Source organism: Rhamphochromis longiceps, linkage group LG13 (assembly GCF_057381845.1).
Source record: "Rhamphochromis longiceps isolate RC_006_pf linkage group LG13, R_longiceps_female_GT1.1, whole genome shotgun sequence".
NCBI classification, from domain to species: domain Eukaryota; kingdom Metazoa; phylum Chordata; class Actinopteri; order Cichliformes; family Cichlidae; genus Rhamphochromis; species Rhamphochromis longiceps.
In genome coordinates this window covers 2,808,660-2,832,054 of record NC_140569.1, presented here as the reverse complement: position 1 = coordinate 2,832,054, position 23,395 = coordinate 2,808,660, and the positions used below count along the sequence as shown (strand labels likewise).

General features: G+C 47.5%; 1 protein-coding gene across 3 annotated transcripts in view; it reads left to right on the top strand.

Moving 5' to 3' along the window:
- Window positions 1–23,395, top strand: part of LOC146655170 (spectrin beta chain, non-erythrocytic 1) — a 101,245-nt gene that overhangs the window by 23,394 nt on the left and 54,456 nt on the right. Inside the window, exons 2-3 of one of the 3 annotated variants that reach the window (XM_085428155.1) lie at window positions 2,376–2,458; window positions 9,610–9,896. In XM_085428155.1, coding sequence (XP_085284281.1) covers window positions 9,749–9,896 — 148 coding nt within the window. In that variant the 5' untranslated portion in view covers window positions 2,376–2,458; window positions 9,610–9,748. Of the gene's footprint in view, window positions 1–2,375; window positions 2,459–9,609; window positions 9,897–22,517; window positions 23,347–23,395 lie in introns of those variants that run through there. The other 2 variants (XM_085428154.1, XM_085428153.1) reach the window with 2 other exon arrangements.

Genomic DNA, 23,395 nt, shown 5'->3' with positions numbered 1-23,395 from the left:
CATTTATACCCAGATGTGATGTGGACGTCATTTGGACCCCACAATGGCAGCATGCTGAGTTGCCTAGCAACACTGTTTACACACATTTAAACATGAAGGCTGGTGTAACAGGATTTGTAAAATTAATAAAACTGAGTCTTAAATATCTGTTTAGTCAAATCTTAATTTTAATCAAAGGAAAAATTAACATCTGACCTCCAGGAAACTTCTTTGTTGCAGGACAGTGTCAGAATGGCTCCCCCTGGTGGTTCTACTGTTAAATGTTATTTTTGGAATTTTTACTAATGAACGTTAAAACATTTTTTTTTTTTTTTTTTAGATTAAGAGCTCACAGGTCTAAAGTGACGGCTCATTTTTGCCTTGGTCACAGTTCCAGTCTGATTCTGGAGCTCACTAATAAGTCCATTTTTTATCATTTTAATGAAGTTCTATCGGCGTGTCTCTACTCTGTCCTTTGACTTGTTTTCTGAAATTCCTGCTCTCTCTGTCTCACTTGAATCTCTGCTCTGAACAAAACAACTCGCTCGAGTGAGCAAATGTGACCGCATGACTTATTGATGGCAAGCGGCCGCGTTGTCTGGCTGGCTGGCGAGGGGAGCTCGGCTAGGTTGGCTGCGTGCGGTTTTTCACCTCTCCGGCTTTCTGATTGGACTGTTTTTTAGCTGTGTTTAGCCGAGGTCGGTGTGAAGCTGCAGACGATTGGTTCTCACGGAGAACAAACGGGCAGAGACGACTGAAGCGCGTCCAGAGAAAATCAAAGTGACAGAAACACAAAGAGGAACACAAACAGCCGGCGTCAGCTGGAAGGACGCCTGCGCGGTTCAAACACCAAAAACGCTCATTTAAGTTACTGGGACCAAAATATGGAGCGCTACGATAATAACATCTGCTGGTTCTCAAGTAATGAATTCACAACATATCACGGAGGACTGAAGACCAACGAAGATGACACAAAAGACACATTTCAAATGTCTCTCCCCGCGGCCGCTGCTGATTGGCCCTTACTTGTGACATGTGACCAGATGGAAAATGATGTCAGCCATCAAAAGAAGCTGAATATTGGTGCTGATCTCTGACAGAGTCACTGCTCTTATATCGAACCACCTGCTATTAACACATGATCAGTATGTGGACGTGCATTGTGGGTAATTTTGTTTACAGCTGCTTTAGATTTGCTTCAGTTTTATCGTCATCGCAGGAACGTGTCCATCAGCTCGCGTGACTTTTCCCGATAAGAGATCCAGATGCAGATCGGGGTCTTTAAACAGGTGGAAAAGGGGGTCTCAGTTTTTCCTTCCTACTCTCTCTGTCTCTCTCTCGCTGTCCCATTCACTCATGTGCTCACTCGCCCTCTCTCATTCTCCCACCCTCTCTCTCGTGATCTCATCTCCTCTGACTGCTGACACATTCCTGTGCTTTCAGCCCTTTATTCCCTTTTTTGTGTGTGTGTGTGTGTGTGTGTGTGTGTGTGTGTGTGTGTGTGTGTGTGTGTGTGTGTGCGCTCACATGACAGAGCAAAGGGGCCCCGGAAACTGACTGAATGGTTTTGGCTCATCCAGTTTCAGACCCGAGTGAAATCCCGCCGTAGCTCAAGGCTTCGTCAGCTGTGCAGATTCCGTGTTTGCTGCTTCAGGTTTTAGACATTTTCTTTTTTAAATGTGTTTCTGTGGTTTTGCTGAAGTCAGTCAGGTTTTTAGTGTTCACCAGTTTTCTGTTTCATAGCTTATGCTGGAGATCAGCTTCAGTCCTGATGGATAGAGCTCCGTCCCCACCTTGGAGCTCCACCCCTGCCTCAAAACTCCAGGCTGATCAATTTGGGGGCTTCTGCTTGTCTGCCAGCTTTTCTAAGAGCATCACAGTCTAAAAACACACGAACCTCAGTTTAAAGGTCAATTTTTAAAGTTCACTAAATGCACAGTGTTCCCTTTTTTGCCACCTACCTTCAGTCCACCTGAAGGACGTCTATGGTGATGGTGTGACGATTCCTGGGAAAGCTCTGCAGGGCCCAGGAAGTCTGTAGTTCTGCGGTATTTGAGTCTTTAGGATGTTTATTGCCTTCATTAGGGTGATTCTTGTGATGGATTTAAAGAGCTGCTCAGTGAGTGTGACAAAACAGCAAACCCCTGCTAAAAGATCTGCATCTTTAACGTGAAAATATTACTTCCACTTCTTGTAGCTTTAAGTCACCGACGGCACCGTCGCAGGCGAAGTGAAACTGCTGCATTAACGTTTAGTTAGAAAAGCTTTTATTTTGAAAGAGGTGCTTTAATTTATGTAACCCTGGCGACGTGGTTCTGGGGCAGACCTTTATGCCTGAGTCATTATTGATCCCTGCTGATTGGTGTGTGTGTGTGTGTGTGTGTGTGTGTGTCCAGGCTTGGCGTTGCTGTTTGTCCTCTGATGGAAGGACAAACAGCTGCTCAGAGGACTGCAGAGCGTCAGACACCTGAATCAAAAGGTGAAACGAAACGTTTTTTCTCACAGGTAAACGGAGGCGGAGACTCAGCTGTGCTCTGGTTGTCAAACACCTTAAAGGTGTTCCAGCTTCATGCTTCTGGACTGCACCAGAGTAGCTCTGCAGGACTCTCAGGTCAAAATAATCCTCCGTTATCATGTATTTGTCTTAAACTGGCAAGTTCACTGCTTAAACTAACCGCAGATATTTGATGCCGCGACGTTGCTACAGTGCAGAAAATTTAAATCGTACACAAAAATAATCCTGGAATAGACTGAATGTAAAAGACTGTCCTGGCTGCAGAATTCAGGCTGGAGTTTAGTCGTCCTCTCTCTTTTTGACGTGCTGGGACTTGTTGTTGTTGTTGTTGTTGTCTGGATCTTCTGGTCGAGCCTCCCTTTTGACGCTCTGAATAACAAACGTTTACAAAAAGGTGCGTGGGTCACGTGAGTCCATCATCAATATGTTTGGAGACATCAGGTCAGAGGGTCGCTGCTACACGACCGGAGTGCTTGTTGCAGCCTCACGTGCCGCCCCCTGGTGGCCGTTATTAATAATTCAGCTTCCACTGCAGCCGTCTTTTTTCCTGCTGATGTAGTTTGAAATAAAGTAGGATGCTGATGCTGTAGTTTACTTTGAGAAACGTGACCGATGAAGGTCCTGTAGCAGGTAAAACGTTAATAAATGACTAAAATTTGAATTGGACAGAAACAATAAATTGCAGTTGGATCTTGAAGTCCTTCCTGCTTTGCTGCATCCACACGCTCTGTCGTCCGCATGCGTTAGCCTGGATGGATCAGCTCGTTGTGGGAGGAGCCGGTCTGTACGCTCCTCGTGTTCGTGACGGTCCGCTCACCCTGACGCGTCCCGCGGTTGAAGCTCGTCTCACAAAGAGCTCGCTGTCTTTCTGTCGTTGCACCAAAAGTCTGGACGTCAGACTGATTTTAGATCAAAGCTGCAGACAAAATGTTTCTGTTGAGCTTTGGAAACGGCTGATTCTGGACCTGTGATTGGAGGATTGGGGTGCGTGTGTGCACTCGAGTGTTAAATGTGTAAAGTCGTCCTTGTTTAATCCGAGGAGCCGAGGCGTAGACGGGCCGCTATGTTTGAGCTCGAGCTCATTTACAGAGCAGATCAAATCTGAATTTTCTTCCCTGCATTTGAAGCCGTCATTGTGAAAAGTGAGCAGGGCTGTCTGCGGCCCATTGATTAGTCATCGTAACCATGGCAACCTCTAACTCTATTAACGGCGTAGTGGAGATGCTCAGTGTCCTGCCCTTTAACTGTCATATTTGTGCTGCGCGTCCTCCAATCGGCTCCCTCAGGCACGATCAGCTTAAACTCCGCTTTCTCTGAGGCGACGCTTCCACGGGAGGATTCTGATTGGACGTCACAATTAAACAGGAAGAGCCAGGACGCGGCGCTCGATGCCGTCTTTGTTTCTCCCACAGACGCTGTTCATGTGTCCCTGTTTGTTTCTTATCTGAAAGCTGATGCTGGGACACAATCGCACGTTCGGCCGTGCTCGGGCTCTCGGCGCAGAGGACGCCCGCCACTCCAGCTCACGTCTGAAAACTGCGCCAATCAAAGGGCGAACGGTCCAAAAGCTCCTTGTTCCAGATAGAAACGTTCAGTCTTCTGCACATTAATGCAGAAGAATTTCTTGTCCTCAGAAGATGGAGCACACTGGCTTCCTCTAACTGGTTCTGCTGACCTTTAGTGCAGCATGATTTCTCGTGCAGGCCAATTATGTGTGACTTCAGGGTCTTTGTCTGCTCAGGATGAGATAACCGGATTACAGTGTACATCACAAGCATGACTGTCAGAGCTGTCCTGAGACCTTCACTAACTCCTTCCTGCAGGAGACATGAAAGCAGCTCAGGGACGCCTGGGCTCAAAAGCAGATGCTGGTTTAGTTAAACCCGACACTGATGTCTAAACTCACCTGCTGTCAGACTTCAGCGAGTCCTCGGATCATCTCTGACAGCGTGATGTAACCATCCGCCTGGATCTGTGTGTGCCGTCTCTTTGCGATGATTCAATCGTTACGAGGACATCTTATCTCAAATCTAACAAAAATCTAATTACTGGCTCCGGCTCAGAGTTACTAATTAGATTCAGGATGGTTTCCTCATTAATCAAAGCAGGCTCCACTGATCAGTCGGGCTCGAGTTAGCCTGAGGATTTATTTAGTGTTTTTGGTTTTACCTGACACGTGCATTCTTTGTACTGAGCAGCAGGGGGCGACGCCTCCGATGTAGACGGAGGTGAGATCGAGCGGAGGTTTACGAGAAAACAAACGTCTTCGATCTGTGAGCGCCGTTCAAAGAGTAAAACATGTTCAGATGCAACAACTAATTTTATATTAGCCAAAGCGGAGACCGTCCAATCAAAGAGAGGTTATGTCCCTGACGTGAACACCTGGAGTCAGCTGGACGAGCTGCTGTGATTATGGACGTCTGTAAGGCGAACATCTCACAGCTTCTCCAGCACTGCTGTGAGCTGTGGATGGAGTTCACACGGTGCTGTTGAGCTCCTCGTGTTTTCTTTGCACCTTTTTATAAAATCATAAGTGAAACAGAACCTGAACAGAGCTGAGCGCAATCATTCAAACCTGGAGCCAAAATGGCGCCGTCCCTGATTCCAAGTGCGAGCTTCCATCCAATCAGTGTCTCTGACTTCCTGCCGCTGCTCTGCTCAGACCTCGGTGGTGTCGGGTCGGATAGCTGCTGCCCCACATTGCTCAGTGTGGCCTACATGAGACTGCAGAGAGGAGAGTGATGGATCACCGCCTCATGCATGTCCCAGATAATCTCTCTCACACACACACACACACACACACACACACACACACACACACACACACACACACACACACACACACACACACACACCTGTTGCTGTGTGTTTTCTTTGTGACCTTGCTCAGCTCAGGTTTGGCTCTGGTGCCGACCCGCGGTCGTGGAGGAAGTCTGTGGTGATCCGACACGACTGGAAAACTCGAGTCTTTGCTGTCCGTGTGGTTCCAGTCTGGTCTCCGCCGTCGGTCGGTGTGCGTCTGTTCATGGTCGGGGCGAGCGCCGTGGCGGCAGCTTGTCCTGCGTAGGAGTCTGAATGCAGAGTGAGATTCTGCCGGTTTGCGTTGCCATGGTGAACTATTGATATTTGCATAGTGAAACTGTCAGAGCTAAAAATACAACGAAACGAGCGTCGTCTGTTTTTCCATCTGTTTTCAGCTTCATCAGGTAACAGCAGGTGTGCGCTGACGAGACGCCAACGAAGTGTTTGAATTTTATTTTCATGAAAGGATTCAGTAACAATCAATCAGCTGATTGAACCACATGACCTGTGGTCTCTTGTGTCCACAGCAGCTCTGACGAAGCTGCTGACTAAGAGAGCCGGTGACCTCCGCGGGCCTCCGGTCCACTTCCACTCCTAATCCTGAACTTTGATTCGTTTCCACAGACAGGGCGGGTTCTTTTATCCTGTCGCCGCCGTCTGTGATTTAGCTCCGCTGGCAGTGTGGTCGTTCCTCCTCCCGAAGCTTCAGCCGAGAGTCTTTGTGCCGCTGTCGCCACCGTGACGAGTGGGCTCCCACGCGCTGCATGCTGGGGCAGCGTAACCATGGCAACGTGTGTTTTTTGCCCGTCTTTCAGTGCAGAATAGAGTGTAGTAAATAACATTCAGTCGTCCACTCAGAGGAGCAGGTCGTGCCTTTATTTTGAAAGGAAACGATGCTGTGTGGTTTCTGGTTCTCTGCACGTATGAAAGAAAACGAAGCAGCTTTAATGTTGCCTCTGACCGGCCTCAGGAAAAGGTGAGACGCACCCGTGTACGAGACCGTGACGGGTTCTTACTGGGCTCAACATCGTTTGAGTCGGCGAGGGATTCTCAGCGTGGTTAAACGGCGTGAAAGCAAAGCGAAGGACTTGGACGTGTTAGAATGTGTTTTAGTTACTGGAGGTTTCTCAGCTTTCATTACATTTTGTTGTTGTTACTCCAGCAGCAGCTTCTCGGGTGGAGCAGGTGGAGAGGATGATGTTTGCTTGTTGCTGGTTCAGGAACAGAAACGTGTGAAGAGGAGGGAGAGGAGTTTATTTCTCCCACAGCAGCAGATTTAGGACTCGACTCCAAGTCGAGCCGCGCTCCTCCTTCGTTCTCATTCGGAGACGGAACGAGCCGTGCACGCTCTGACCTCAGATCAGTGCTCATCCACCTGTGTCACAGGACACCCCGGGGTGGTGTATGAGGTAGGCCTCGTTTATTGAAGCCAAACACAAACTCTGTGATTTCATGTCTGATTGTTGGACCTTTAAAAGCGTGACACACGGGTGGCGGTTTGTCGTCCACTCGGCTTTACAGTTTCAGCTGATTTTAATTCGATTCTTTGAGTTCTTAGTCTTTGCTCGTCCGTAAACCCTCAGATAATTTTTATATTTTTAATCTTCCTCGTTCACACATGTGGCCGACGTCTCCTGACCGTCCAGTTTTATTCTTTGCCCTTAAAAGCACAATCACATCCTGTGTAGGATTACCGATGTCTGCAGAGGTCTCAGGTTAAAACCAAAACCCCTACAGTCACAGTGTGACAGAGGTGTGGGCGGAGGGGGGGCTGCACTTGACAGCTTTCGTCAGAAAGAAAGCCGAGGCGAGCTTCAACAGGAGGTAATTGTAGTGAAGGATGCTGGGAGGGTGAGAGAGGTGGGAGGAGGACGTGGGCGAGAGATGGAGAGGAGAGAAAAGGGAAAAAGATGCTCAGAAATGAGGCACACGTGCTGGATTCATGTGAAGCTGCATGATGGGAAATGTAGGCTCCAGCAGGGCATTTGTCTCGACTGCTGACCTCACTTTTTAACATCCCTCATATCAGATTTAATGAGGAAAAGCTACAACACAAAATTCTTAAAAGTGTAAAAAGTCTGAATTTTTCCGCCCCGTCATCTCTATTTCTGTACTTCCTGTTCCCAGCCAGGGTCGTCCTCTCTCCGGGCTATAAATATCCTCCTGAGAAGGTTCGGCTCTTCCCGTCGCCTCGTTCTTTCTGCTGCTGGCAGCTTTCACACGCTGACCTGCAGCAGACCTTCAGTTTCCCGCGCGCTGGCCCGATTCCCGGCATCCTTACTCACAGCTTTGCCTTCCTCAGCCCCTGAACTTTGACCTATCGCTGCAGCAGGAACGTAGTCACCATCATCTGCGTGCAGCCAAACCTCGCTCTCAGTCAGGTGTGTGGTCACCTGCCTGGCCGGAGACTTTTTAAACTCATCCAACTGCACAGCCTCAGCAAACAAACACATTTCACGTGCAGCGCGTCCATCGCTGCGGCCGCCAGGATGGACGTTTTCACTGCTTAAAGACACGAAAGCTTCCTGCCGCGTCCCCGAAGCTGAACCGCCAACGCGTGATGCATTCGAGTGTCTGCGGATTAATGATCATGGTGATGATGATTGTTACCAGATTATGAAACAGCAGCTTCAGTTTCATCCTGCAGCTCAGCGTCTCTCAGCTCCTCACTCAGTCTGCTGCCCTGCAGTGACACACTTACTAAACACTGTTGTCATGACTCCGTGTGTGTGTGTGTGTGTTATTGCTTCTGTCTGAGTGCACATTGTTAGCTTCACTCTGCGCGCGCACACACTCACTCATGCACACACACACGGGGTCCCAGTTGTGGCGTATTTTTAGCGTAGCAACACAAGCAACACACACACACACACACACACACACACACACACACACACACTCTGCAGGGAAAACAGACTCAGAATAATTTCATTGGTTGAGTTGGTCTTCAGTAGGCGGAGCCAGAGGGAACCTGTGGTGTGATGCAGAGTAGAGACGTTTGAATTGACCGCAGTGTGAGGAGGATGGGACGGAGTGCAGCCAATCAGAGAGCAGAAGTGCTGACGTCTGTCAAATTTTTATTTAAGATGTTACTTATAAGTTTATTTCAATTTTAATCTATTTTTTGTCAAAGATTAATTAAAGTGAAAATAATAAACTTAAAGGGTAAAATCACAGTTTGCATCTCAAACTTTCCTGTTTTCCTCACATTAAAGCAGTGAGCCTCACGTCTGTTTGTTTCCACCAGATTTCTGTTCGTGTTATGAAACCTGAGCTGACCTCTGACCTCTGACATGCTCACGGTTCAGACGGTGGCTCAGCTGTAACTCATTCATTCATTTATTACGTGCTGAAGCTCTCGGTGTCCAGCAGCTGGTCACATGGCGCACCTCTGGAGACAGATGTGACTGACGGCTCAGGTCTGAGGTTTCCCTGCTTTGGGTGAACCGCTGAGGTCGTGGTTAGTTAAACGCCATCTCAGAGTCATGCTGATGACTGCAGGACCGCCTGCGCTGAGTCGCTCCTGTGTTTACCTGCACAGGTAGATCACATGTTGCATTGAAGCACAGACTTCCTATCTGTAGACTTTACTGACAGGAGCGATCTGCTCATAAATGAAATCGTTCACAACCTTTTAAACTACAGATTAGTGTTAGTGAGAATGTTGGAGCTGGTCACTGAACGCCTCACTGCTCTGATGCGTTCACAGTGTGTGTTTGTTTCTCAGATGTTGTAGTAACGTGTTGTGACCAGGAGGAGGCGCCCTTCTTCTAGCTTAGAAACTGTTCTGTTCAAAGGGAGGTTGGGTGGTCTTCAGCCAATCGTGGAGCAGAAGGCACAGTCATGTGACCACCTTCCTCAGCGGCTGAGAGAGCAGCAGAGTGTCTGTGCTGCTTTAATCACAGCTCAGTGTTTCTCACCAACGCACGAACACAAAACGCCGGCGTTGGTTTCCTCTGCAGACTCCACGCTCTGATCGATAAGTGCACGCCCCACAGACAGGTCACGTCCTGCCAGACTCTTCTGTAGCGTCTATGTTTTGTCCCGAGCGTGCACGCCCACAAACACTGAGTGCATTTTGACATGAGCGTACAACGGCGTGTGCTGCACACCCCGTCCTGTTTGTTTATCCGCCGCCTTCTGCAGTTTTGATCTTCTGTGGTCATCGGGGCGAGGGGAAGAGGCGTGGCCTCGTCTGACCTCGTTTGTGATAATCATAAATATTTGTCCAATCAGCCGTCAGCTGTTCTTTAATAAAGCTGATTATGAGTTCATCGTTTCTCACCTCGTTCTCTCCGTTTTCCCTCCCGCAGGTTTCCTAAAGTGATCTCGGCCTGCCAGCCAGAGCCGGTCTGAGCGTGTGCGAGCGTCCGGCGTGATCAGCAGCAGGCAGCAGGTGAACGGACTCGAAGCCAGCGGGGGAGGCGGAGGTGGAGCCACGGGGAGGTCAAGATGACGTCGGTAGCGGCGGAGTACGACCACATGGAGATCCAGCAGCAGTACAACGATGGCGTCAACAACCGCTGGGACGCCGACGACTGGGACAACGAGAACAGCTCGGCACGCCTCTTCGAGCGCTCGCGAATCAAAGCCCTGGCAGGTAGGACGCCGTTCACATCCCTGACAGCTGATGATGATGATGTCACACCTGCCACTTTTATAAAACCATTAGAGATCAAACCTGGGACGCTTCAGAGCGGCTGACCAGTCTGGATCTGAAGCTCAGAGTCGCCGCACTGTTTGTGGGTCCAGCACAGAAACACCTGAGTCCTCCTCAGCGAGCGCTCTCCCTCCTGTTAGTGAAGCGGCTGCAGTTCAGCTGGAGGTGAAGCAGAGGGCGCTGTAAGCCAGCCCCAATGAACAGCAGCTGAGTGGCTAAAATGCAGTTTTCATGTTGCAGTGAGGCAGACGTCTGCACAAACGTTTCCTGTATCTCACATGTGCAGGCTCAGGTCTCCACCATAAAGATGGAGGCTGGAAACCTCCAGATTGGGTTTTACTGCTGTTTCTATTTTTCTGGCTCGTGCCGTCTGATGTGGAGCAGTTTACAGTTTTAGGTTCCTGGTTTGTCGCTCGGTGAACGCCGGCCTGCTGCTTCACGAGGCGAGCGAAGCATCCGGGCGGAGCTGGAGCCAAATGTCACGGACACACAGCAACCAAATAATCTGCCCCCCCACGCCCCCACCGTGACTCCAGCTCGCAGGCTGATGACTTCATGTTGTTTTCAGTGTATGAAGACATAGTTCGGTGTAATTATTAGCATAAAATCGGAGAAGCTTCAGTAATGGTTTAAATTCAACCGTATTTCAGTTTTCTTTGGGCCACTTTTGTGCCTGTTGACTTGTGTCGACTCTGGTCGCCAGCGTTCAGCCACAGCTCCACCTTAAATTAGCCAAATGTGAGTTCATGACGTCTGAACCACAAAAGTTTCCAAACTGAGCCCGAAATGACCAAAAAGACATACTCTGTGATAGGGCTGGGCAATATGGCCTAAAATTCATATCGAGATATAATTTGAAGCATGTGCGGTAACGATATATATCGCGATATATTCTTTTCTTCTGTATAACATATTTCCCACACTATAAGGACTTAAAATCCTTTAATTTTGTCAAAAATCGACAGTGTGCCTTATGTATGAATTCTGGTTGTGCTTACTGACCTCGAACCGATTTTGGCTGCAGAAATCTGTTAAAAATGTTTTAGTACAACTTTGGTAAGCAGCACTGCTTGATGGATTGTCAGAGCATTACGGCTGCCGTAGGGAGGAGCTTCAGAGTAATCTGGGTCCAAAACTCCGTCCGTTTCAGGTCCCAAAGTCAAACGAACACTGAGAGTTAAAAACGGTCTAAATTCTTTCATCTTTAATAAAATCATCAGCGTTGCTGCTTTACCAGGTGTAACAATTAAGTTTAACATCCAGGCATCCATGAAAACAGAAGTTATTAAATTTAACGGAGTTCGAAGTTAACAGGAAGTTAGCTCGCTAGTTTACACCTAAACATTTCATAGCATGTTCTGACTGAGAGATTTTTGAAACTAATTAAAACGTACAGCTCTGCTACCACTTCCAACATAAATGAAGACAGAAAACTAAACAGCAGTGGCGTTCGCAGGGTTACTGAAGTTGGACTACCTGGTATATAATGTTGTGCTACGTGATTGCTAGCGACACAGCTATGTTAGCATAACATTAGCACAGTGAAGCTGGAGGATGAAGCCAACTTTTTTCCACTCGATAAAAGTTAACGTGACGGATTCTGGTGGTCAGGGACAAATGCAATCGCATAGCAGGATGCTGTACACGGGCCAAACGTCAGTCAGGAGAACAACTGAGATCATTCATCCACAATACGAGGTTAGTTATTAATAAACTGCAACAACATGGGAACAGAGCAGCTGCGAGAGAATTCAACATTAATGAATCAATGTTACGGAAGTGGAGGAAGCGCAGTTTTTGGCTTTCCCCATATTTCAAAAGTGCTTCATCTCTTTGCTGTGACTGTCGCCCGCCATAATTTGCAGATGATAATGGTTGTAGCCGCTGCGATGCTTTCGACCGAAACAGGCGCAGTTTGATGACATCATCAACATGCGCTATCGCAATAGAGCGTTATAGTCAAAATCTATCGTTGGCCAAATTTATATCGTTTCTATCGTTTCACTCCTACTCTGAGGTATGAAGCTGTCGGGGTGGTCTTTGGGGGAAATCCCATCATCTGATTGTGGAAAGAGGCCTGACGCAGGGTTATTCTGATATTTGGTGATTTTTAAAATCCAACATTCCCATAAATCAGCTGGAACGAAGTCAGAAGCTTGTGTCGCTCTGCCCGCCTCCGCTCGGCGGCTGGTCTGGACGGTAAATGTTTAGATGCTTCTAAATAAATAGGAAGCGAAATGAATGTTTTGTGCACAGACGAGGACTTTTTGAGTCCTCTGAGTTTAAATGTGTCTGTTTCATGGAGTGGACTGTGGTTAAACCGGCCGCGGCTCGGGGCTGATTGTAAACGTGTCACAGTAACTGAAGCTGTTTTACTCTGAAGGCCGACTGCTGCAGGAGCATCACACGGCACTAAATAATTCACACCAGTGTTAAATATGCAGGTGTGTGTGTGTGTGTGTGTGTGTGTGTGTGTGCTTAAATGGTCAATAAAAATTCCATCGTGCTTGTTATGCTCAGATAAAACAAAAGTTCTGAAATCAGAATACAAGTGCAGCCTGAAAGGGGGAGGAGCTAAAACAGCTGGCTTCACAGGACGACCTGAGCAGCTGCAGTCAGGGCTGGGGTCAGGTAAAGAAGGATTAGTTTGAGCTGTGAATCATGCAAAGCTGCCCTGTGAGAGTCCACGAATGAGCCATAGTACCACTGGAGAGAGGAAGACGATGGTCTGTGAGGGCGGGGCCGGTCTTGTCTCATGTGTGCCTGAATAAAGAGAGGTGATGAAGATGAGGGAGGCAAGAAAGGGAGGAACCAAAGGTAGAAAGGAAGGAAAGAGGGAGAAGGAAAGGAAATAAGACTGTGTATGCCAAAAATGTATAAATCCTTCAGTTCTTTAGATTTAATCTTTGAACATTCAGTGAAGTTTTAGCAGCACACAGTCTTCAGTCTGCTCAGTGAGACCTCTGTGTGATGAAGATGATCCCATGTGATCTGTTGGCAGAGGAAGATGATGGTCTGTCACATGCACTCGGCTCCTCCTTCCTCTGCAGCCTCTTCCTCTTCATGCTGAGCTCAGCAGGCTAGTGTGTGTGTGTGTGTGTGTGTGTGTGTGATGTTTACATATCTTTGTGGGGGCCGAAAATTGGAAGTTTACTTTACTCGTGGGGGCCAAAATGCCGCTCTTCATGGGTTTGAAGGCATTTTTTAGACTCATAATGTGGTTTTAGTGTCAGGGTTAGGCTATCGTTAGGATTAGGGGGACTAGGAAAGCATTATGTCAAGTAGATGTCCCCACAGAGATATGAAAACACGACTGTGTGTGTGTGTGTGGCAGCAGTCGTAGTTTTTGTGGTTTCAGTAACTGATCTGCATTCTCCACATGGAGGATTAATGAGGAGGGAAGGACAGAAGGAAATGGGAGAGCAAACAGAAAGGTTATGAAGGTAGGAAGCCAAATCAAAGGTAACGTCAAGGAGAGAAAGAGAGCGGGGTCGTGATGAAGAAAGGAAATGAAGTAAAGTGAAGTAGGAACAGAGGATAGAGTAGGAAGGAAGGAGGGACATGAAATCATACAGGAATAAAAGTGAAGTAGGGATCGAAGCAAGGAGTCAAGGGAAGGAAGACGAGTGAGAAAATATTTGGCACAGAAACTGAAGTTTGTGTTTGTGCATCACAAACTCATGAAATGTGTCAAATAACAACAGGTGTGTGTGTGTGTGTGTGTGTGTGTGTGTGTGTGATGAATCAGACTGAAACTGCAGTCGGTGCTGTGAGATGATTGGTCGTCGCAGTTCTAATAAAACATGACTTCAGCCAATTAAACCTTCAACAGTTCACCTGAAAGCTGAAGCTGGAACCTCAGAGTGTGTGTGTGTGTGTGTGTGTGTGGCCAACTGTGTTTCGCCTCCATATGATATCCTGGGAAACACAAAACCGCCAGTCACCATGGAAACGCAGGCAGATCTGCTTACAATGAACAGAAGGAGTGTGTGTGTGTGTGGTCATTCTTCCGGCTCACATGGATCAGTATAATGTTCAGCATTGACGATCGTATGATTTCTGATATGCGGCTGTACTGTGATGTCACGCTGCTGCTGAGGCTCCTCCCTATTAACAGTCCCAACAAACAGCGTCTGCTCCCACAAACAGAGCTGTGACCTTTAGGTTGTTGGTGACCGAGGTGTGTTTCCTTCATGCAGCAGGAGACAAATGGTTGGTCAGACTTTCACTAGCACGTGCTTCAGTCCAGTTCAAACAGACGAGTTATTAAAACGTGCTGTGCCTGTACGCTGCTGCTGCTGCTGCTGCTGCTGCTGCTGCTGGCTGTTCCCTGCCAGGGTCTCCACAGGGGATCATTTCCCTCCATCTGACCTGTCAGAGCTGATTCTGGTTCTGTGAAGTTACCTGTTGCTCTCCTGATTTAAAGCCTGACTGAAGGTTAAACTGGTGATTATGAATGATCTGAGTTTACTGTTGGAGCTGTTTCACACGAGGACTGAAGCTTTAAAGTGGCAGAGACTCACCCAGCCCCACAGTAATGAGAACCAGGAGCAGTCCAGGTTCCCCACAGAGACACAAACACACACACGCGCTCTCTTCCTGTTCGGGGGGCTGGATGCAGGAATGCTGGGAATGTTGGTGTGTCTGGTTTTTTTTTTTTTTTTTTTTTTTTTTTTTTTTTTAAACGTGTGTGGTTTCAAAGTGAAACTAAACTTTCTGTGTTTCGTGTTTTCTGTCTGGATTTTCCCTTTGTTCATGTTTAAGATCACCCCCCCCCCCCCTTTGTCTTTTTCCCTTTTTAGTACGACTTTGTTTCACGCTCTTAAATTAATCATGAAGGACTTCCTGTTTGCATCCCCTCTGCTGAAGGTCCACCTTTATTTAAGCCACACATCGGGCCTAGCTCGTAACAGAGCAGTAGGTGGCCCGGGTTGGGCCCAGATGGGTTTGAATAATAATAATAATAATAATAATAATAATGGATTGGATTTATACAGCGCTTTTCAAGGCACCCAAGGCGCTTTACAATTCCACTATTCATTCACTCTCACACACTGGTGGAGGCAGCTACAGTTGTAGCCACAGCTGCCCTGGGGCAGACTGACAGAAGCGAGGCTGCCATATCGCGCCATCGGCCCCTCTGGCCAACACCAGTAGGCGTTAGGTGAAGTGTCTTGCCCAAGGACACAACGACCAGGACAGAGAGCCCAGGGATCGAACCGGCGACCTTCCAGTTAAAGATGCGATTCCCAACCCCCTGAGCCACGGTCGCCACGAATGTGTACACTGTTGTGTTTGGGTCTTTAACATTTAAACTGAGGGGAGAAGTCACTACTTCAGCAGCTTTCTTGTGTCTGCTCTCACCGTTCATCACATCAGTTTACTGTGACGCTGATTAAATACTGTAAAACTCTCACACTTTATGGGAATAACAGTTTAAAAAGGAACTGTTTGTTACCATAGCTAGTCTTCACCAGCTGTAACACGGAGCACAGCGAATCTTCCTGGGCTTAAAACCATAAATCAGCATCATCCAGAACAAGGTTCAGTTCAGTTTTATTTACACAGCACCAAATCACAACAACAGTGGCCTCAAGGTGCTTTATACTGTAAGGTAGATCCTACAAAAATACAGAGAAAAGCCCAACAATCATATGAGCCCCTATGAGCAGCACTTTGGCGACAGTAGAAGGAAAAACTCCCTTTTAACAGGAAGAAACCTCCAGCAGAACCAGGTTCAGGGAGGGGCGGGGCCATCTGCTGCGACCGGTTGGGGTGAGAGAAGGAAGACAGGATAAAGACATGCTGTGGAAGAGAGACAGAGATTAATAACAGATATGATTCAGTGATTTTCGAGCTGCAGGCTGATCACATGAAGAATTTTGGCTGGTGAATCTTTTTTAACGTTACCTACCGTCCAACTCTGAATATAACACTTAACGAGCTTGTAGTTTGTTTTGTCGGAGCTCTAAATGGTTTCTAATGCCATGAAATACAGATTTCTTATATTTCTTATATTCCTGTTCGTCGGTGCACATGAACAGTTTGGATCAATTTCTTGGGCAGAAAATGTGAGTAAAATCATTTATGTGGATCCAAAGAGTTGAATCTGTCAGAGAAATCCATTTTATGATGGTGTAAAACGTTGCTGATGTTCTGACCTCACAGGAATGTGTCTGTGTGGTCGGGAGGGCGAGGCGGCGTGTCGGTGTGACATTCGCCACGGCAGCAACACAAGTTTAGACTGTGAGCCGGCTCTCAGTTTGTGGAAGAGCAGGGAGAGGCTTCAGCAGCGGCTCGTCCTCAGTGAAAAGTCCCGGTGTTTTCCCCGAGGCCTCCAGTGCGAGGAGCCTGCATGAATGGGGCGTTTGGTTCGACAGCGGAGTCGTCCCGAGGGCCCTGACCACGAGGAAGCCAGATGACTGAGCGAAACGCAGCGTGACGCTTGCGGGAAGGACAGAGCGTGCTGTTATCTACAGATTAACAACATAAAGAGCGGCTCGCTCTCCTGCCGTCAGCTGCAGGAACGTTTGGTCCATCTGTTGTCTGTTTGCTGCGACCTGACCTCTGACCTCTGCACTGATGGCTGCTTTGCGAGAGCCGAAACAGTTTCCAGTTTGTTTTTAGCAAATCGCTGTGTTTGATGGTGGATGGTGACGGATTTTAAAGACTGTGGCTCAGTCATCAGTTTGGTGTCTATCAGACGCGACAGTTCAGAGGTTTGAGCTCGTTTTGTAACTCTCAAACTAAAAACCATTAAAGATGGACGTAGCCACTGTGACACATTTTGAAGCCTCAGTGTACACTCAGAAATGAGTTCATAAACACAAAGCAATAATTTTCATTACAATTCAACAGTAATATAGAAAATGAAAGGTTTATCATGTAATCAAATTTTAGCCTGCTGCCTGATTCCCTTGTCTTGGAGGCAGCGGTGGAGTTGGAGGGTGGGGTGTGTTTCAGCTAATATTAGCTAGACTGTGAATTACTGAATAAAATCCCAGAATTTCCCCAAACCTGGAGCTCAGACTTCCTGGATGGTCTGTTAGCACAGTGACCCCACAGCACCCAGTTGGTCGGGTGATGTCATTAGAATAGTTCGAGTGCTCCACCAGCGCAGACACTCTCCAGTGGTCCAGTTCTGGGACTCCAACTAGCTGCAGTGAAGCTAGCAGACAGCTAGCAGCTGCAGCCGCCTGTGTCACCATCCGCCTATCAGTCAAAGTAGCCACGCCCCCAATAATGCAAACTTTAATACAAATTAAAGGCACCGTTATTCAGCTCGTCCCTGTTTTTGTTAATCTTATCTTTCATTCTGTAAGTTTCATACGGGTGTTATGAAGGCGGAAATTATCTAGAGAGACCAAACCGTTTGCGCATCAGGCTGTAAACATGTTTATTTGTGCTGTAAAGACTCACTGCTGCCTCTGCTGGACGTTAGAGGAACTGCAGGTTTTGGAACATGAGCACTAACTTCAATGTTAGTATAAATATGTATGAATACCATTTTACCACAGTGGAAACACAGAGCAGCAGGTTTATGAAGGAATTCAACATTCCAGGTTTTCCTTTCAGCCGCTGTCACGAAGCTGTGTCCTCTCAGGAACTTTTTTTTTTTTTTTTCCTTTCTTTTCTGTTGTGTCTTTAGGTCCTTCCTGTCCTCTAGTTCCAAGTGCCCTTTGATTGTGAAGGAAACTGTGCAGACACCTCAGGTTTCCTCGCAGTTTCTTTAACCCTCTGAGGTCTGGATCCTCGTCATTGTCGAGTAGACCTATGTTCTCCTGTGGCTTTGATCTCCTGGAAAAAATGTTCTTGAATGGGACAAAAGACCTCTTCCTGCCTTCACAACATGTAGACTTGGGGTTACTTTATATCATCATTTAGGACTGATAATATTCTCTCTGTTTGGTTATTAATTGGCCTTTTCTCACTATAATCATGGTTAAACTGTGTAGCCCATTATTTTCCCCTCAAACCCGCCCTTTAAGTCTGTAAAGGAACTTTTATTCCTGGAATGAAACTTTTGATCGCTACTGTGTGCTCGTTAAAATGTACATGAAGTAATCTCAGGCCAGTCCTTAATCTGTGATGGAATGTTTTTATAGAAAAAGTAGCAGAGCGCCGACGCCCCCTCCTTTGCACATGAGCGAAGCAGATCCGGCGAGCTCGGCCTTGCTTTCACATCCAGCCTCTGTAACGTGAGCCTGTCACGGTGTGTAAAGGTGACGGTTACCGTGCGGTTGCCAGAGAAGATGCGGGTTTTTTTATCTGATGGTCTGTTATCTGGCCTGCCTCATTAGCGAAGCTCAGCCAGCAGGTTCTCTGACCATCACCGCTTTGCTGGCTCGGATGAATTCAGATGTTGATGGTTCGGCTTGTTTCAGAGGCTTTTTCGGTCACAGTCAGTGCAGCGAGCAGCAGAGCGTGGACGAAGCAGGTCTTTGGTATTCACTTTAAGTATCCGGTCTCCTCCCCTGTGATTGGTTGTGAAGTTAAAGCAGCATCAGTGTGTAACTATAACTGATCGCTTTGAGCTTCCAAACATCAGCTCCTCAGAAATAAGAATTAGAGTTTCACTGATGTTTTTAATCAGATTATAGATAAATAATAGTGCAGGATGAGGCTTGATAGTGCATTTAAAAAAAGGCTAAAGTCATTATTGTGATTGTTTTGGTCAATAATCTCAACTTATAATAACTCAGCTTGGACCTTTTTCTGCTTATTTTGACTCTGTGGACTCTCCTAGAGTAGCTTTCTATGATTAACAGTTCAAAATAATCCACCTGTGTCTCGTTGCGGCCCCTCGGGTGAAATAGCAGTTTTAAATTCTCCCTCTAAACATGGCTTTCTTCTGATTGGCTGCCCCTTAATTTGAACATCTGATGGGTGGAGCGTCGGTACCTGATATGACCATATTAGGGACGTCCTCCTCCCTATGACGTCACACAGATCCATGTAGGGGGAAAAAAACAGGATTACTGAGTGTTCAGAGCAGCTTTAAGCTCCCAGGGATTACTCGCTATTAAGAACTATGAAGAGCCGCCACTGGAACAGGAAGTAAGGAAGAGCTTGTCTTGACGTTCATCAACACCACTTTTCTTTTTTTTTTTTCTTTTTTTTTCTTTCTTTTTTTTTTTAAAAGCCATAAAGACTTGATGGCACAGACGACGAGGCAGGACGCCACTAATGATCCTTGATCAGAAGCTTTTATTTCCTCATCATAGATCTTACTCATGATTAACAACACGAGACTTTGTAGTGACGAGCATTAAATCATCATCTCTCTTTTATGACTGGAAATAAACTATCAGACAAATTAAAATGAGATTAATTGCCTTACGTAACGTATCTGTGCGGCTCTGCGCTGAGATGTGAATGTGCTTATTTTGAAAATGTTTATGGGGGCTGTAAAATAGGATTGGCTAAGATGTCGGCCATCGCGCTGACCCTCCTCGCTGTTACTCGGGGGTTTTCTGACACGCTCATTTCACTTGTTGAACTCACTAACTGCACACGCTGCGTTTGGCTGAAACTCATGGCCTTCAGTGACTGAAGCTGAGGGTGACAGCAGAGCTTCTGTTTGCTGAAGACGGCTGTGGGAACCGCTGGACAGCCTCAGGCAGCTGGCAGCCAGTGCACGACCCCAAATATCAAATAATGATCATGTAAAATCTTTAAAACAGGATGTACGTCAGTGAAAACTCTGATAAATAATAATCGGTGTGATTTAGAGTCGTCACAGAGGGCACCGTCTTAAAGGAAGTCTTCCTCGGTTGAACTCTGTGCCTCATTGTCTGCGTGACCTCTGCTCTCGTTTTATCTGACAAAGGTGTAACGGCGTACCTGCCTGTGGGTGGAGTTTTAATGAGGAGAACAAAGGCTGGCTCTGCAGTTCAGTTTCACTTCGGGCTCGTTTTTGTCCTTCAGATCGTTGGAGGATGACAAATGTGCACGTGCAAAGATGAGCCGCGCTCCCGTCTCCGTGGAGCTCGCAGTTATTTCAGGGTCACGTGAATATTTGTTCCATGTATTGTCTCAGTGCTGTGACCTTTGACCTTTCATCTCCTCGATGTTGCTTGTGTGTCCAGTTGGTAACGCAGGAAGTCAAGCTCTGCAGCCTCCGCCTTTTCCTAACCTGCAGAGTGTGTGTGTGTGTGTGTGTGTGTTTACATATCTTTGTGGGCACCAACAGCCCTAATGGGGACCAAAATCCTGGTTCCCACAAGTTTGAGGCATTTTTCAGACTCAAATTGCGGTTTTAGTTTCAGGGTTACAGTTAGGTTATCGTTAGGATTAGGGGCTAGAGAAAGCATTACGTCAAGTAGATGTCTCCAAAATGATATGACAACATGACTGTGTGTGTGTCCGTGCACGCACTGATGGACGGTGGGAGCAAACAGGAAGTACAGGCCGGACTCGGACAGGAAGAACATCTCCACAGTGTTCTCTAATATTAGCTCTGAGGGTTTCTCAGGATGTTTGAATGTCTGCATGTGAGTGATGAGCTCGGAGTAACACACACACTCCACCCTGTTTCCGTCTTCTTTGTATCCGTCTTTCCCCTCTAACACACACACACACACACACACACACACACACACACACACACACACACACACACACACACACACACACACGAGCCCAGTGATGTGGTTTCCTTCAATAAGTTTAAGAAGAAGTTTTTATTGAATGTATTACTTTATTGAAGCAGCTGCAGGTGGCTCGTATGAGCCTGGATTGGACACACGACCTGTAGAATATTTGTGCAGCTTTTCAAAGTCCACCTGAAGGACGTGCGTGGTTGTAAAACGCTGGTATTCGGGGCACCGCTGCACTTATCTTTTGATCTGTGTCTGACATGAGATAAGCTGCACCTTATTTATAGTTAGGAGATGAGCTCCAAAGTACTGCAAAACATCAGACGTGACCTGCAGCAAAATTAAAGCTCAATGAAGTTTTTATTTATCGACTTTGATTGAACCAGGAAGTCTCGCCGTCTGTGTGCAGGGCGCGTGGGCGGGGCAGCGGGCGCGCATACCCAAAACGTGTTTAAATACAACAGAACCAGGAGCTCTGCAACAGTGTGTGCAAATCAGTGCACACAGCTGAGTGTGCGCTTTATACTCAGTATGAAGATTATGACCTGATGAGTCTGCATCACAGTTTTTGGCCTTTATCATAAAAGAGCCACATTTAGCCAAAAACAAAAATCTGTGTGTGTCTCTAACAACGACGCAGCGTTTAAAGTGTGACTCTGTGGTCGATCAGCTCACTCTAACGCTGGCGTGGCCAACTCCAGGCCTCGAGGGCCGGTATCCTGCAGGTTTTAGATCTCACCCTGGGTCAACACACCTGAATCAGATGATGAGTTCATTACCAGCCTCTGGAGAAATACAAGACATGTTGAGGAGGTCGTTTCGCCATTTGAATCAGCTGTGTTGGATCAAGGACACGTCTAACACCTGCAGGATCCCGGCCCTCGAGGCCTGGAGTTGGACACTGCTCTAAAACGTTTATGAGTTTGGTTCGTGCACAATCACCTGCAACATAATCGATTCAACACCCAGCAGCCTGATTGTGACTCAAGTTTAATCCAGGTTTCCTCTGTGATGCTTATTGTTTTTTTATTGTAATGTTATGATGTATTTATGCATCTCCGGCTTCTGAGGTCCAGCAAAACGAAGGCCGAGGCGACATTTTTACTGTTGGGACCTGCAAAGAGTCAATCACAGCAATAATAATAATTCAAAATAAAAAAACAACTTGTCAAATCTGCAGAGAGCTGCTGGAAATCAGACAAAGCTGAAACAGTCATTTTGTTCCTGTGGATATGAACCTGAGGCGTGTGCTCACTGTGACGTCCACTTTGTCTTTACTCGTCATCGCCAAAGAAGTTGGATCTCTGCTCCTTCAGAGAGGAAAACGTTATTATTTGTGCGTGAACCACAGACTGAAGCTGGTCAGCTGACAGGAAGCAGATGGTTTTACTGTGAACACGTATCCCTGTGTTTAAAACTGTCTGATAAGACCCGGCTGCTTCCTTCGGTTTGTTGAAAACGATTTCTGCTCAGGGTCTCGGTGCTGCAGGGGACGTGGACACTTTGGGGTTTGAAGGCTGAGGATGGTGAAAGTTTTGGGGCTGATTGAAAGCGTCTGCCCCTCCCAGGGGGGGGAAACTGTGGCTCTTTAAAATTCGCTCTGTGAGTAAATGTTTAATCTTATCAGTTTGACCTTTTTCACATGACGCAAAGAACAAAATAAACGGGATCATTTAAATATGAGTGTTGTGGAGGCGGCGCCCTGCAGCTGTTTAAGCACAGATTTAAGAATCAAATGTTTTTGCTTCACATTTGCAGTAAAAAGCTGCAGATTAGACTAAAGTTCCTCTTTAATCTTCAGCTCGATCGGCCCTCTGCGCTCTCTCCCTCTCTCGCTCTCCTCCGTCTCCTCCCCTTATGCCAATGAGTGGGTGACATCATCGCTGAACTGTGATTGGCTGCCGTGGGAGTAGCCTCTCCCTCTGGCGGCCCCTCCCCCCTGCACTCTCGCCTCGTCTGCTGAAAGGTGTTTTCAGTGTCTGAGAGCTGCTGCTGCTGCACACCGCAGGACAAACCACTCTTTCTCTGCCTCCCTCCACCTCCTTTCTCCGTCTGCTCCACCTTTTCATCGAGCAGGGTCTGAGCGTGCGTTTGAACGGAGGATGGGTGGAACTGAGGGGAAGGCGTGATCCCCGGAGACTCTGACAGATGGATGAATGGAGGGAAAACAGAAGCATGATGCCGCCGCGCGTCTGCTGAGCCAGCGATTGTTGGCTCCACGCTAGTGAAACGGAGACTCTGCAGTTCTTCTGTCCTCCTCTCAGCTCGACTGAGGAGCAGGGAGCGTTCCCCTCGGTGTCGGAGCTAAAACTGGGATCACTTCTTTAAACTCACTTTACGTTCTTGTGCTAAGGACTCTTAAGGAGTCGGTGGTCACCTGGAAGCTGCTCCTGCTGCAGAGAAGTTGAGGCTCTGAAGTTTGTCGCTGTGGAGCTCGAGCTCATCCTGGGGGGAGATAACCTCTGCGGGCTTGTGTGACTCACTTATAAACTTTCTGCTCCATGTGGACGAGCTCCATCTAAGTCTTCTGTGGAGTTTAATCATGGAGCTTCAGAGCGCCACGGCCGGCCTCCCCGGCCCCCTCGCGCCTGGACCCCTCTCCCCAACTTCAGACTACGGCGGCCCCCTGTCCCCGGGGTCCGGATGCCCCGGCCCGTCTCACGTCGCCAGTCCCAGGCGAGGCCCCAGCCCCAGTCTCAGCCCCGTCAGGGGGTCCAGCCCCGGCCCCGGATTCTCGGGCCAGGCTGCCTTCAACTACAACCAGCTGGAGGGGAGGTTCAAACAGCTTCAAGGTAAGATGAAACAAGGAGCCCTCAGTGTGTGAGGAGCAGCGCATGCGGG